Source organism: Melospiza georgiana, chromosome 10, assembly GCF_028018845.1.
Source record: "Melospiza georgiana isolate bMelGeo1 chromosome 10, bMelGeo1.pri, whole genome shotgun sequence".
Taxonomy (NCBI): Eukaryota; Metazoa; Chordata; class Aves; order Passeriformes; family Passerellidae; genus Melospiza; species Melospiza georgiana.
Window position 1 is genome coordinate 3,268,385 of NC_080439.1, and position 15,708 is coordinate 3,284,092.

A 15,708-nucleotide genomic window follows, 5' to 3' on the forward strand; every position below is an offset into this window, starting at 1 on the left:
ACCCACATTCACAGCAGAAATTTTCTAAGAGCATTTTGCAACACTAACTGCTGTATCAGAAATCCTTAAGAGAAACTTATCTTTTAGCTACTCAGGTAACTTGAATAATAAAGTGCAAAACCACAATAAAATTTGACAGACATATGTCCCAGCTCATATTCAGTGGAAAAGAAAGGTTTATAAGACCACTAGATATGGATTCACTGCACACAACAGAAGAGTGTGACCTGAAGACACCAGTTTTCAAGTTTTCCCATTACCAGACATGGATTACAATGAATAACTTTCCATTAGTTTTAAGGGTAACATAGAGAAATCACAATGAGGTTATAAATAAAACAGAACACATTGGCCAGACAACCTGAAGCTTAGCCCTGTATTTGGTACCTTTTACCCAATAAAGGTTTTGGGAAGAACTGATGAACAGGAACAGTTCATTTCTTGATGAAATAGCCTCTGATTTCACAAGGAACCAGCTGGCAGGACACAACACAGCAGCTTGTGTGGGACACAGGTCATAGGTGGATTTTTTATATGTATTTTTTACCACCCACAGACATGGTCTCATTCAGCTTATGATTGCCAGCACTAATTACTGTCCTGCTCAATCCAAGAAAACAGAGAAAACTCAGAATATTATGGGAATCAGGTCCAATTCATAAACCACAACCCATTCTTTTGTGTTTCTCTCTCTCCACAGCCACTGCTGCAGCCTCTCCAGTAGCAAACACTCTTTCCAGGACAGATGAAGTATCACAAACTCCAAGGGCCTTTTCCTTCCTTCTCCCTGACTCATGGATCTTCATGAAGCCCTCTGGAGCTATGACTTAACTGAGAATCACCCACAAGGAGACTACTCAACCCTTTTAGTTACAGAATGCAAAGATGCAAATTAAACATCACTCTAATTTCGTCAGCTCCAACATTGCTGTTCTACCACTTGCCAAAAATGACAGTCCAGCAGGCCAAGCTTTAAGAAATAGCAGAAAGTTTGAACTATAAATTGGTTCTGCATCCCTTGACTAAGCTCACTTTGCTAAGGACACAAGACACCACTGTCAGAACAGAGAACAGGCTGACCAGCAAAGCTTTAAGGACCACGTCCTGCTTATAGCTCTATGTGTAACCAAAAATTGCACAACATACATTCCCAAAGAACTCATTTTTACACAATACTCTCCTTCACATTGTTCTATTTGACTACAGTCAGTGCTCTCATCAGGAAACAATTCCATGCACAAATAGACAGCAGAACATCCAGTGCTATTTGGGAGGCTGCACTTTGTATTTCCTCCCTTTTTGATCCTTTCAGATCAGCAGATGCAAGGACCCAGCTGTTGTACCTGGGATAAGGCACTTGCCCCAGATGAGCAGTACAGCACCAGGCCAGTGTGCCAGACAATCTGCAGGGACCTTTTCTTCACCACTTACAGCCAAACAAGGAATAGTTCTGGAGCAATTGTGCTCTTTCAGCCTGGAGTGCTCCTCCTGCAACAGCTTTCAGAAGCTGCTTCACATTCTCCCCTAAACTTCCTAGTAATGGCCATGGATTTTGCAAACTTCCAGAGGTTTATTCTATTTCCAAATCAGCTCGAGGTGCACTTCCAAGGGATTCGTCAGAACTTGTGAAACATCACCAGGAAATCACAAAGGGAAAATTTCCACCTGTCCAGCAGCAGCTCTAAACCACCTACACAGCCAAGGTTTGTCAGTCGAGGTCTCACATGATTTCAATTCCCTGAAAAAACAAAGTTGCCTTATGGCATGCATAGTATAGATATCACTAGTGCTACCTGGAAGAGTTCTGGCTCCAATCCTCCTCCCTCCCAAAGGGGACAAATTCAAACCCACTTATCTGAAGAGTTTTAAATTCAATCTTTGCTGCATATATTTCAAATAAACCTGTGCTCCAAACCTTGGAATAAAAAAACCTGTTAACTTGCCACTAACAGAAGACTAAGAAAGAAGTGAGATCTAGTTTCTATCAAAAACAAAAGCACATCTCACTTCTGGGTTTATTTATTACTTTCTCAAAGACATTTTAATATAATTATTCTGATATTCTGGTCTAGATAACAGCCAAAATCTCAGTTTGAAGGAAAACCCCTCATTGTACACTGATTTGAACTCCCAGTAGCTTTAAGCACCCAAATAATTTTAATTTCTTTTTCTATTGAATGAATGTTCTGCAGTTCTAGAAAGATGAGTTATGCACTTTTGTTCACATACAAAAAGACAGTCTAACAGATGTAAACTATTTATTGAATATTTGCCACCAATATTGTTAAATACATAATCTTGCAGTTTTCCGCTTTCAAGTTAAAATGTCAGAAACAGAACACCAAATATTTACAATTCTTGTAAGGAATGTTACATAATGACACATTAAGGCGTAAATTCTTTTGGCTTATAATTCTGAAAAGAATGATAATAGCAAAAAGTGATGCAAAATCTTTCTTGTGAGATTATGATTAAGCTACAATGTTTTACAAAAATATGGTGTAAGATGGCAATAATCCCATTCAAAATCCTGCATTAGGCCCCTCGAGAGGGGCTGATAATTTATACAGTCAAAACTTTTAAAATTTACATATAAAGGTACCCTATCCACCATTGAAAAGTACAACTCTCAACATATACAGTTTTCAGGCCACAGTTTTGAAGGTCTGGAGTATCAAGTTGGTTTGATGAATTAGTCGGTTGGCACTTATGAACACATTTATTGCCCTGTGGAAAGAGAAGAATATTGCTTCAGACACTCCAGAAACATGGCAGGGGAGAGAGCCAGCATCACTGGCATCTAGAACTGGAGAACTGGAAGCACAGGGATGTTCCACCCTGCGCTGACCTACCTGAAGCTCCCTGCTGGCAGCCAGCCAGCCTCATTTGCATGGCTAATCCCAGGAAGGCTGTGTTGATTTGGCAGGAATTTAAAAAGAATTTGGCTCTCTATCATCACTGACATCTCAATCCTTTCCTTCTGGGACTCAGATAACCAAGGGAAAACCATGGAGCAGATGACTGGGGTTTGGAGCCAGATGATCTTTAAGGTCACAGCCATTTTCTGACTCTGTGACTGTTAAACACCTTCCCAAAGCTGAGCTCTTCACCCTTTAGGAATTCCAGAATTGGCAACTCTTCCCTCAGGGAATACTAAACGTGCCCACATGTGACAGCAATGCTATTTTAGTTACCTTTCTGCACAGAAAGGTGTGGGGTCACACAAGTTTTCAGCTCAGCAATGACGTCTGAGCAGTGCTGGGGGCAGCAGGGATCTCACCCCATGAGCAGCTCAGACAGAAATTCCTCGTGATTTCCCAAGGATGGCAAATACAGGATGGAATTTCTCACACTACTGCAAATTATTAACACACTTTAAATTAAGCCCACACGGTTACTTCTGTCCAGGAATCAAAGCTACTAAAGCCTAAACTTCTCATTTTGGTATCAAATTTAGTCCCAATTTCAGGAAAAGGAGAGAAAAACAAGAATGCTTTGATGGGAGCAGGACTGTACTCCCAGCTGGTCTCAAGACTTTTCTCTCCTTTATAATGCACCATCTCCTGGGTGCTCTCAGCCTTTGCCAAGCTCAACAAGAGCTGACATCAAAGTTGGTTCCATCTTTAAAACAGAACATTCTGGCACTGTCAGAATCTGAGGGGGATCCATTCACCCTCCAAAAGAATCACTACAGTGAATTATACAGGAATAGTGACTGCAAAACCCAAGGTGAAGACCTGGAAAAAGCCTCAGTTTGAGGGCTAAAATGCTCAGCTAGAAAAAGATTCAGCTGAATCATTCCAGATACTGTGAGGGTCTATAAAGAAAGGTCAATAAAAATGTAAATCAAAGAGAACCCTGCACAGATGTTTTGTATTTGCAAATGATACTTCAAATAGGTAAATTACTTTTCTCAACAAAAAAATCCCCATAATTTCTTTGTCCTTGTATCTGCACTGAGAAAACCCACACAGGGCCAGGAAATTGAACTTCTCATTCAAATTCAAAACTAACACCACACATGGGTGTTACATGGTGGTGAATTGAACAATTTTCCCTTTCCTCAAATGCAAAAAAGCAGCATTTTAAGGCAGCCATGGTAATGAGAGGACATAGGTAAGGAAATAATTAGGCAACTCCTAAAAAAGGCAGCTTATGCCTGTCCTATTTTCCTGTTAGTCATTATGTAAATTGTTGAAACAACAGGACAAAAGCATACTTACTTTCCATCTTTAAAATAGGTTTTCAGAGTATCACTGAAACTTTTGGAGTATTTTACAAACTCTTTCTTTTGGTGCTCAAGTGCCTACAAAAACAAAAACACCAGGAGCAGAGTCTTAGTTCACATATTTCTGTGTACAGTGAGAACCTTAAGGTTTAACTGACCAGAAAATTAATTAATGTTACATCAGGAATAAAAATTTTGGTTTTTTTTTTTCTTTAGAAGAAACAAAGAGGAATAATTATTTTCTCTAGAATTCCTGAGACCTATCACACAATCATTCTGCTGTTAAAGCATGGTTTCATTGACCAGCTAGGCTCTGCTGTTCATCCTTGGATCAAAGGATGCCTCTTGTGCTGCTATCAGAAATATTGGATGGAGAGCTGGTGCACGTACCCGCCGGTTCTGGTACTGGTATTTCTTGAAGACATTATTTACTGTGTCAAGGAGCTCCTTTATTGCACTTGCAATGTCCCTGTTGGGCAAGAAAAAGAGAATTTCAATATCCTCAGGAGATGCCATGAAATGCTGGAATTGAATCCCTTTCCAGCAGTCAAGTATTTCTCAGGGCAGTCCCTACAGAGGAAATGTCAGACATGATGGAGGAGGCCAAACTCAGCAAGTTTGGTCAAGTAACATCCTCATCATTTCTAAGTAGGATCAGGCTCTCTGGCAAGGGGAACAATGCTGCTACATCTACAGAATTTCAACATTCAGACCTAAATACAGCAAGTTTGACCTCTCCACCTGCAGCAAAATCCACCATATTGTACTTACTTGATTGTCTGAAGAAACCTCACTCTGTCATTGATCTCATCTGGAATCTTACTAAGAATCTGTTTAAGTGCTCGTGCCTTTTCATTAAGATCTTGGAATTCAGGTTCAGGTCTTTCAATCATATACTCTGGCAAAAAGAACATATTCAAAACCACCATTAGTTTGTCCTGAAGTCAGTAGTGACAGCTAAAAACATGACACAAAATGCAGCAGGATTGCCAGGGTGAATTTGAAGGTGAACAGCACAGAACTGCAGTGAATAACCCCTGTGTGAACCAGGACAGTGCAACAATCACCTTCATTACTGCATGGTGGAAAAAGAGCCCATCTTACTTTATTTGAGACATTAAAGTCATCAAATTCAGTATTAAAATAACTTAAAGCCTGCAGTATATTCTCCTTCTGTGACAGTGTAACTGCTGCTTTTAATTTGAAGTAGGGAAAAAAAAAGAGGGTGTTATAATCTATATTTGCCTTTTCCTTTCCTTTGTTGCTAGTGTTGCAAAAGGTGAACTATGCACCCATAAAAACATAGTTCTGAACATTCATTTTATTTCTTTCCTTCTCTTATTAGTCAAGTGTGGTGTTCAGGCAGATTTAACTTCTCCAATAGCAGTATTCAAAAATACAAATTTTCTTCTACTATGCTGACAAAATTCTACTAAGAAACAAAGAATCTCTTCTGAAAAAAGAAGATATAGAGAACTGCATGTTCCCAGTTAGCAGTGTAATTAAAAATACAGTTATCCAACACAGGCTTTGTTACCTTCTACATCATCAGCTGCCATACGCAGCAGAGACTCTGTGAAATTCACATCCACACTTTTCTTCTCCAGAATTTTCATGATGATGTCCTGTGTTAGACCTGGATTTTCTTTTTCAGCCTGTAAAGCAGAGAAATTTTATATTTTTAAATAAGCCAGACCTGGACATTTCAAACACTAAGATTTTCATGTAAATTGTTTCAGATACTGCAGGAGTTTGCTAGGAACTTTGAATGTCTAAGGGCTTTACATTAAAAACATTTGTCCACTACAAAATTCATTTTTCTTGGACTACATCATTGATTTTTGTACAAGCAACTTTTCCAATAAGCCCTTGCACTCATTTTAACTTGAGTAAGAAAGGTTTTAATAAATGCCTCAATCCTGTTATATTTTCATAAACATCAAGCTTTAAGACAAAGATATGGTATCCCCTGGAATTTAATTCGCTCCAACACAGGTGCTACTCCCCCACCTTCCCCTGACATTTATAAATGTGCCCCTCATGAATCACATCATATGCTCACACATCATCAGGGAATTGCTCTTTCAGAAGAAACCCAGCTTTTGATTGATGACATATCTAAGTAGAGAGCTGGATTAACACTGGAGCTGTTCACATCACCTGTGCTGCTACCAGAAACTGCTCTGTGTGCAAGATAAATGAGCCTCTGTGGGTTTTTAGCTGGCACTACCATTTTTACCATCATCTCAGTTTTACATTATTTGCATCCAGCTTAGCTCCTTCCCACCAATTGTGAAAACACACAAAACCAACCCACACTTGTAGGAGCTCACTTTGAGACTTCAGCCCATCAAGGTACATTCAGATTTCAGTGCAGGAACAGGGAACTATCCCAGATTTGCACAGCTCAGATATCTCATGCCTGCCATTACTTTGTTTCAATTTTTGAAAAGATCACCACTTCAATGAAGCAATGTAAAGGAATATCTGTATTTTCACTCCTTAGGAATACAATGGAAAAGTCAGAAGAATCTTTTTTTTCCATTTACTGCTGGATTTCTACACAAGCACTGAAGTTCATCCACAAAAAAATCCCATTACCACTCACTCTGTAAACCAATTTCAAAGTCTGCTACGTGCCTATTGCTCATGAGAGCCTATTCTACAAATCTTGTGGATTTTAGATTAAGTTGATTATTTATTCACTGACTGCTCCCTCATTTAAGCTTTTGTTCTATATGGACAAGAGAAGAGTCTGTTTAAAATTGCTCATTCAGATTTCTACTCATGACATCTGCAGACATCTCAAACTTCCAGTTCATGCAATTGTCCATTTTATTTTTAGACTACTGGATCAAGGATGAAGTCTCAGATAAAAAGACAAGGAAACAAGAGAGCTGACCTTTTAGCTTCATCTTACACAGCTTACTTTTGAAACAACCATTTTTCAATGCAAGTTACTTCTCACCTTAATAAAAGCTGCTCTCAGTGTCTGAGCTGCAGACAGATTTACTCTTTCTAGCTGCAATAAAAGTTTAGAATTAATGATTAGCATTCTGTTGTTATCAGAACAAAACAAATTCAGTAATCACACCTTGCCCCATAAAGCAGAATGGGAAGGGGGATTGACAGAAGCTTTCAAATTGCTGGTCTCACTTCAGAGATACTATAAAGTTAATCCCAAAGGAAAGAGTTCCCCCCACAAATGAAAACAAAAATCACTGGATGCATTTTGCAGCAAAAGTCCGACAGAAGATTGTGAGAACATCTTGGCAATCTCTGATATTCAAAGAAAAACAAATATTAAATTACAACCATTAACAGTAAAATTAAAATGCATCAAGCTGTTCACAGGTTTGACTGTGTGTCATTTCCTGCCAGAGAACACCAGGGCTGGCATTTTTATCAAAATCTTCTGTTAAAGGCAAGAGAAAAGCTCAGGACCAAGACAACCAGCAAGCTTTGATGGCAAGAAGGGTGAACCAATGCAGAGAGAGATGTGTTAGACAAAGCTTTCCCAAGATGAACAGCATGTTCCTGTGGCCTCATTTCCCAAAATAAAGGGGATTACTGCATTCCAAGGTAAACTGGAGCTCACCTCATTAAAGACAGGGTACATAACAGCATAGAGAGGCATGGAAACCATAGAAGTGGTCTCTGCTTCATTCTTCATCTCTTCCATTGTCATCCTCATTCAAAGAGCCACTTCTCAAGGAAAACACTATAGAAGCAAAAAACTCCTCATTCACTGAAATGTCTCCTCTTTTTCCTCGTTGTGCAAGAATACTTGAAGAACTTGGGAAATCTATTGTCCTTAGGGTGTGTGAGAAAAGAGAAAACAAACACACAATTACAAATCTTGAGAGGGACAGGATCTGAAAACGACAAGGCTCAGATCAGTGTGAGTTCTATTGTGTAGAAACCAGGGATTTCCTATTACATGAGTCAAGTAAACATGGAATGACCACTTGGTGTAACTTCAAAACTCTAACTGAAATCTATTAAGTGAATATTTTAAAGAAAAGGTGCTGCTCCAAGTGTTTTCCCCTTCAAGTTCTTATGGAATCAATTCTCCTTAAAGCAGGGATTTTATGTGCAATTTACCAAAATCTTGCCACCACTCACAGGCAGCAGCATAAGGTTCCTGGCAACTCCCATCCAGGAAAAACTTGGAGAGCACTCCATGCTGCAGCCCAAGCCCCATCCAGATGCACTGTGACTATTAAAACTACCTATAAATAGGTATATTTACAAATATTCCATCTTGCACATGCATCAAGCTGTGATTCTGCTGGAGATCAGTGCCTGCTTTCCACCCTCTGAACGTGAACACTGCATCTTTGGTTTAATATAAGCTGAAGTCATGTTTCCACTCAGGGTGTGCCACCAGCTATGTTAACTCAATGGAAAATTATTGTTCCAGTAACTGAACCTCTGTTTTAGAAGTTCTCCACCCAGCCCAGCTCATCATATCCATCACTGCTCAGACCCAGAAATTATGTGGAAAAGAAAAAAGGTCACCTTACAGTTGATAAGCCTGCTGTATTTTCTCTTAATCAGATTCTTTAAAAAATATTTTATATGACATAATTGAGTTTAAAGACCTGAAGTCCAAGTCAGAAATAAAGATAAAAAGAAAGATATTAAGGGTTTTAATTTTTAGATTTGCTTGGAGGATTTAATGCACTAGAGGAGGGATTTTTTTTTCTCCTAGCAAGCTCCAGACACCTGGCATTTGCATGTCTGTGTAATTCACTGACATTTTAGTAAGAAGTGAAAAGAGTGAAATGGTAAGAAACAGCAGAAACTGCTCCAGCAATCAATATCACTTCCTGAGAGCATGAACAGGTTAAGAACATGCCAGGACATTTCTTCAAGCCATATCCCTCATTATGCTCTGCACTGGCTGAAGATCTTCAGGCTGTTCAAACAGAAGAACAGGTATTTTCTGTCCAGAGCAGATCTATAATTGCTTAGCCATAATTACACAAGTGAAATTTGTTACTGATTACAGTCAGCACAGAGAAGAAACGGGATGACTACAAATCTTGTGCATTTCTCTTTTGGGAACAGTAAAAGCTGAAGAAAAAATTCAACATGACTACAGTAAAAACTTTATACAATCTTCTAACATGGACTGCTCACTGCAAAACCTCACTTTGTTCCTCTTGCTGCTCCAGCTCAAAGTGCCACAGATGAGCTGACTCCTCCAGCCCCAGAAAAGGATTCCTGAGGCTTTAGAAAAGGTCTGGATGGATGAAATGCATATTCTGCAATAATCAGGGGTCTCACACTTTATCACCCACCCCTGGTATTTTACAGCTGTCAAGAACATGGAGGAACACAAGTGAATATTCATCATTCCTCAAAAAGTGGAGTGTTTTCCCAAGAACTTGTTTCAGTTACAGAAATTCATGCCAGGTCTGCTCACATGGGGGGAGGGAACTCGTCTGAACAAGTTTGCACTCCCTACTGCAGGTACAAGCTGTCCCATTTATTATCCATGTGTATTCCCTGCTGGATGGAGATTTGTTTTCTTGCTGTTGAATTCCTCCTTTCTGGAGGTTCAGTGAGTGTCCCCTCACACACCTGCATTCACAGATGAATTTGTAGCACATTTTCATCTGTAGTCTCAGAGTAAGTTTTTTAAATAGTTAAATCAGGTCACTGAACATTGTTCTACCCAAAAGATTTTTATCACAGGAAGAAGGGCAAAAAAGGACAAAACTGCCATTAGATATAATTACTTTGTTTTTATGGGTTAGCAGTATCCACACACACACAAAAGGAAATACTAAGTGAAATGATGGATTTTTATGATGATGAAAACCTATTACACTGTGAGCTACCATGAAGAACTCATTTTCTCCTGAAGAACCATAAGCTATTGTTACTAATCCATGGTACAGTTAAAACCCTCATATAAAAACAATTATACATTATCTATTACCCCTTTTCCAGACACTGACACTCCTAAAAAAAAAATTACAACACTTGGATTTATATTAACACAAAGGATACCAATTTTGCAACTGAAGAGGTGGGTTTATATATATGTGCACATAAGAAATATTTAAGAACACCAAATGCTTTGTGGTGCCAAGATATGAAAAGAAATATATTCAATTTATCACACTGCTCGTTCATTATTTCAGAAATCTTCCTGTTTTCCAGAAGATACACTAGGAAGTATCACAGGACCTGATTACTAAAATTCTCAAACTGTTTATCTTTACAGTTAGGAATCAACCTCACATCTTTTGGATGCAACTTATTCACTTCAGTCTTTGCTAGTGTTAAATAGAAAGAATAATTATCTTCACAAAAACTCTGTGTTCATTGTGTTACTGAAAGTCAGTTTGTCATCACAAACCACATCCAAATGCCCTTGAAGGTGGTCTCAATCCTGATGAGGGACCAAATCCTCCTGAAAACTGAAGTTTCTGTAATTAGATCAATTACCAGCAAGCCCACTAACCTTCCAAATGGCCTGACTCAAGCCAGTTTAATGCACATTATCAGCAGCAAGGAGGAGCTTTCAGCATTTCTTTTGGGATGTGATCAAAAGCAGCTCTGCACAGCTGCCAGACTCCCTGACAGTGTCTTGCAACAGCTTAACTTCAGTGCCTCCAATCCCAAAAGAGCCTTTTCTTTGAGAGGAGTTTACCCTAGTTTCATCTGTCATCTGCTTTATTTGACATTCTCACAAAAGGTGAAATAAGATTCCATGAGAAGGTGATTTATTAGGACAGCACAGTGGAGTGGTAGAGCTGGGAAAATCCTGGAAAACTGCAGGATGCAGAAAAGGTGTTACTGTGCTGGCAAAGTTGTTAATTGGTGTGAGGGGGCAGGTGAGGAGAAGGCAGCAGGACAGAGCCAAACACTGAGCTCAGTGTCAGCCTGATGCCCCTCTGTGTCCCAGGGACCCCAAATCTCTGCGTGTGCCATGAGGGAACAGACAGAACGAGACAGGAATTGAAACAGAACCTGGATTTGCCAACTGTGCCCAAATAATCCAGTGAACACAGCCCTGACTGCTCAGTCCTGGCCCATCAAACACAGCAGGCTGCATTCCAAGAGATGCACTAACACGGAATACGTGCTTGCACTGTCAGGATAAATCTTACATTGTAACCTTTAAGTCTCAGCACTAAAATATGATCCCAGCCAGTCAGCAAACATGGACAGAGCTGGTATATTTTAGATGAGGAATAGATTTGGAAAGGTTCTTTGACAGGCCTATTCCCCCACAGCCACCCAATGACATTTTAAATCATTCAACTGAACTTTAGCAGAAAAAAACCCCCCAAAAACCCAAGTCCTGCCAAGAAGGGTGAAGAGCACAGACCACCACAAATCCCAGATGGACAACCACCACTGTCAGTGTCTGAGGTGACAATCTGCTTTCTCTATGTGTGTCATTTACTGGCAGACTTTGGGTCATGCAGTCAAATCAAGCAGAGCTGCTTAACAAGAACACAACACCCCCAGGATCCTCCCCAAATCCACACCTGCTCCTAGGCCAGGCTGGAGAGGTTTGATCAAAGAAAGGTGTTTGTGTAGCACAACCTTCTGAAGCAGTCCTTAAAGCAAAGAGAGCAGACTCTCATGATTTCAACTTTTTAAGTTTTAAACCAACAGAAATATTTGGTATCAATTGGCAGGGTTTCAGCTCTGTCATCAGCAGGTCTGATGCTGTCTCTGTTCCCTTCTCCAGGCTCCATCTACCCCGGATCAGGGAAGTGCTTAGACATTAATATTCTTTTTTAGAAAAGTACTACAGAGGAACAAGGCCCAAGGCAGTGATTACAAATATTATTATTTCAGTGGTTGGCTTCTAGCAAAAATCAGAGCTCCATTCCTGCTAGAAAAGACCTTACTGCCAGGAGGTTCTGCTCCACTTTTTGCAGGGAGGATTCAAGAAGAGGTTTCACCTTTAACCTGATCTGAGATCCCTGAGTTACCAGAAAAATTATTCAAGTCCTGGAAGAGAGAGTGGGGGAAGGGAAATAACAGCATAAATTCCATCTGAATCCAGAGGCAGAGCTTGAATCAAAATGTAAGAGCAATGTGCATGGGAGGAGGGAGTGTAGATAATTTACTACTGCTGTTGTAAAGTTTATGGAAGTAAAAAAAAAATTTGTAGAATTTGCTCTTTTAACTATATACACACCCACACAACCTGTCTTGGTAACTCTTTCTATCATTAATGGTCACTTGAATTTAAAAAAAAGACCTTAACCCACACATCTTCTTTTTTTTGGTCCGATGTTACCTTACCTGCCACTGTATTTTAATTATCAATTGCAATTATTTCCCATTGTACAACTTAGATTATTTGATACAAAGCTTCAAAGCTTTGTGTTTCAGATACAGAATTACTTTCCTTCTTTTTAAAGCTGAGTATGGGTGGATTCACTGGGATTAGCATACAGATCAAGTATTAGGATAACAATCTGTATTTTAAAATCAGCAATGATAAAAAGAGACTTAAAAGGCATCCTACTGAACTGATTCCACATCCTGCTGATTCTTACACCAAATAGTTTCACTGCAGAGTCAATAAAAGGAATGTCACCAGTATTGAAGTTTAAAAGTGTCTTCTAATTCCTCTCACCAGAACAGAAATGCAGTTTCCAAACATCTCCACACACGTGTAACAGTCACCTGCAGTGAAATTCACTCTGGCAAAGCAGAACTGCTTGTGCATTTGATTACTGTAAGAGCAGTTCTATGACTAATTCAGAAATGACACAGACCTGTGATAAATCCAAGATGTCTATTTTTAGAACCATATCAACTCAAAAAACAAAAACCAAGCCTAGCCTGAAGTCAGGCTTATAATTAGTCCGTGTTCTTTTGCTGGACTTCAAAATGGAAGTGATTGAATCTGTCCTAAAACACCCGGTGTGTGTCTCACAAGAGACCCCACAGCCTGTGCTCCAGTTCCAGCAGGCAGCACCACCAGAACTGTTATACAGCACAACTGAAACAGGTCATGAGTGTTGGAATACATAACCACAGCATATCCCCGTTTCTCTTTCGCCTCTTTGGGAATGTGAAAGTGAAGCCATTACTTTACCAAAACACAAACAGGTATGACACAGCTCCAAAGGTACAAAAACACATTCCAGCGTGTGAACACATACCAGAGGTGAATTAGTTCCTCTGATAACAGGAACAGCACAAGGTTTCAGCCACCCAGTATGTGCGAGCTACAGGAAAAACACCAACCCAACTCACCAGTTCAGTGAGCAACTTAATGGAACACGCCAGCCCTGAGTGCTCAGCCCCCAAGGGGGGCACAGCCGGGGGGAGCCTGCGGAGGAGGAACCCCAGAATCAATCGGGCTGGAAAAGACATCCAAGATCACCCAGCCCGACCTTTGAACAAACAGCACCTTGTCAAGCAGACCATGGCACCCACCGCCACGTCCAGCCTCTCCTTAAAACACCTCCAGGAACGGTGACTCCACCGCCTCCCAGGGCAGCCCATTCCGATGGCTAATCACCCCTTTCTGTGAATAATTTCTCCCTAATGTTCACCCTACACCTCCCCTGGCGCAGGAACGGGGAAGGAGCCCAGGCGCCCTTTCTCCCTGCCCGCCGCAGCCACCTGACAGCGCTCCGCTCCGAGAGGACGAGCTAAAAATAAATACACACAAAAATAAAACACATCCGGGCCTGCGCCCGCCGGGCCCGGCCCGGCCCGAGCGAACCAGCACCAGGCCGGGAAGCCCGGACGGGGCCAGGCCCCAGCCCCGCAGGAAGGGCGGGCAGAAGGACAAGCCCCGGGCGCTGCCTCAGGGCCGGAGGAAGGAGGTCACGGCCCGGCCGGGAGGGGAAGGGACACCCCGCGCACCTTCCCCGCACGCCGAGGCCGCCCTCAGCCGCTTCCTCAGCCCGGCCGCCCCTCTCGCAGCCCCGGAGGGCGCGGCGGGCCCCGCGTCCAGCCCGCGAGAGCCGGGCAGGGCTGGGCTCGGCACCTCACCTGCCCCGGCCCGCCGAGCCCCCGCTGCTCCCGAGGGGCTTCGCCGCCGCCGCCGCGCCGGAAGCGCCCGCGAGGAGCAGGAGGAGGAGGAGGAGGAGGAGGAGGAGGAGGAAGATCCGCGGTGTTACCACACACCAGGCGTTGTCCGGAACCGCGCGCGGGGCCCTGGGGCTCGTAGTCCGCCCTCCGCGACCACAAGCCCCACAATGCCGAGCGGAGCGGGGGCGGGAGCGATCGGCGGGGCGGGCCGGGGCGGGGACAGCGCCCGGGCGGAGCGGGGCTCAGAGGAGCCGAGCACAGCCCTCCCTGCTCGGCAGAGCCGCGGCGGAGCGCGGAGCGGCGGCAGCACCGCCGGGCAGCGGGCGGGGCGGCGGCGGCGGGAGTGCCGGTGAGTGCGCCCGTCCCTTCGCGGGGCTGTGGGACCGAATAAACCGGGCGGCTCCGGTTTGTTTCTTACACCGTGCCGGAGTAGCGGCGGTGCGGAGGAGCCGCTGCCCGTGCGGGGGTCGCCGCCGTTCCCTCGGCGCCGGAGGGAGGTAGGCAGGGACGGGCTGCGCCCGCTGCGGCGGGAGAGGAGGCGTTCGGGATCAGAGCTGCTTCTCCGCCGTGGGATGAGCGGCGGGCGAGCCCAGGAACCCTCCGGTGCTCGCTCGGCTGCTGCGGGCGGCCGGGGCGGGACGCGCTCTCCGTCCGGCCCCGCGGAGCTCAGCCCGCGCCCCGGCGGAGTTGGGCTCGGGTGAGGGAGGGGTCGCGGTGCCGTGCCCCGGAACCCGCCCGCGCTGTCCCGCGGCTCCCCGCGGCCGCCCAGACCCTTCCCAGCCCGCCCTGGGCTTCCAGAGCCCTCCCGTGAGGGGTTCGCCCGCCTGTGGCAGCCCCGTCCGGCGGTTCGCTCGGCGCGCCGCAGAGCGTCTGTGTGCGCCCCGGGTGCTGGCCATTAAAAGAACTAAACTTGGGCGCTATTTGTCGGGGTGGTTCTGCTCCTAGCGAGCTTCGAGGTTTGGAGTTTCGAATTGCATCGTAGGAAGAGCTCAGCGATTAAAATTTAATGTTAATATTAAAGCATCAGTTCAGTTCTAGATCCGAATTTGCATTTCTGATGTGTCCCTGTTATCGCTCACTTTTAAAAAATGCTGTTCGTTTCTGCCTAACGTTAAGGCACTGAATTCCCCAGGGTGAACGTGGGAATGAAGCATTAAACTTGCCAGGCTTTGGCTGTAACTTCTTGCGGTGCTGCTGGCAGGGTGGGAAGAGTTGGGTGCCTTTGGGGACAGAGGGACGATGTGCAGGTGTCCGTGTGTGTCACCCATCCACATCTCCTCCTTCGGGGTGGGGTGAAAAATAGGAAAAAAGGCACCTGGGTTGTCACACGTGTGGATTTTCTCCTTCCCACACCGCCTTGTTTTGTTTTAATCAGATCTCTCACATATCGATGGGTGATCTCTCACATATCAAGTACTCTATGCATCCTGGTGTTAAAGGGATGCTCAAAA

The 15,708-nt window shown here is 43.4% G+C and overlaps 2 protein-coding genes across 3 annotated transcripts in view; one reads left to right on the top strand and one right to left on the bottom strand.

Moving 5' to 3' along the window:
* Window positions 1–2,234: 2,234 nt before the first annotated feature.
* On the bottom strand, window positions 2,235–14,382 carry PDCD10 (programmed cell death 10). Of its 2 annotated transcripts, none has more exons than XM_058031285.1 (8): window positions 14,219–14,382; window positions 7,827–8,033; window positions 7,197–7,250; window positions 5,766–5,883; window positions 5,000–5,126; window positions 4,619–4,697; window positions 4,224–4,306; window positions 2,235–2,727 (listed from the first exon to the last, which is right to left on the bottom strand). In XM_058031285.1, the coding sequence occupies exons 2-8, from the start codon at window positions 7,920–7,922 to the stop codon at window positions 2,646–2,648; spliced, it is 639 nt and encodes a 212-aa protein (XP_057887268.1). In that variant the 5' UTR covers window positions 7,923–8,033; window positions 14,219–14,382; the 3' UTR covers window positions 2,235–2,645. The 2 variants fall into 2 exon arrangements, with proteins under 2 accessions (XP_057887268.1, XP_057887267.1); XM_058031284.1 differs by having other exon boundaries at window positions 7,827–8,041.
* A 122-nt stretch (window positions 14,383–14,504) lies between these two features.
* SERPINI1 (serpin family I member 1) overlaps window positions 14,505–15,708 on the top strand; it is a 44,503-nt gene continuing 43,299 nt past the window's right edge. Inside the window, exon 1 of the mRNA XM_058031066.1 lies at window positions 14,505–14,606. The gene's annotated coding sequence lies outside the window, so the exon portion shown is untranslated. The remainder of the gene's footprint in view (window positions 14,607–15,708) is intronic.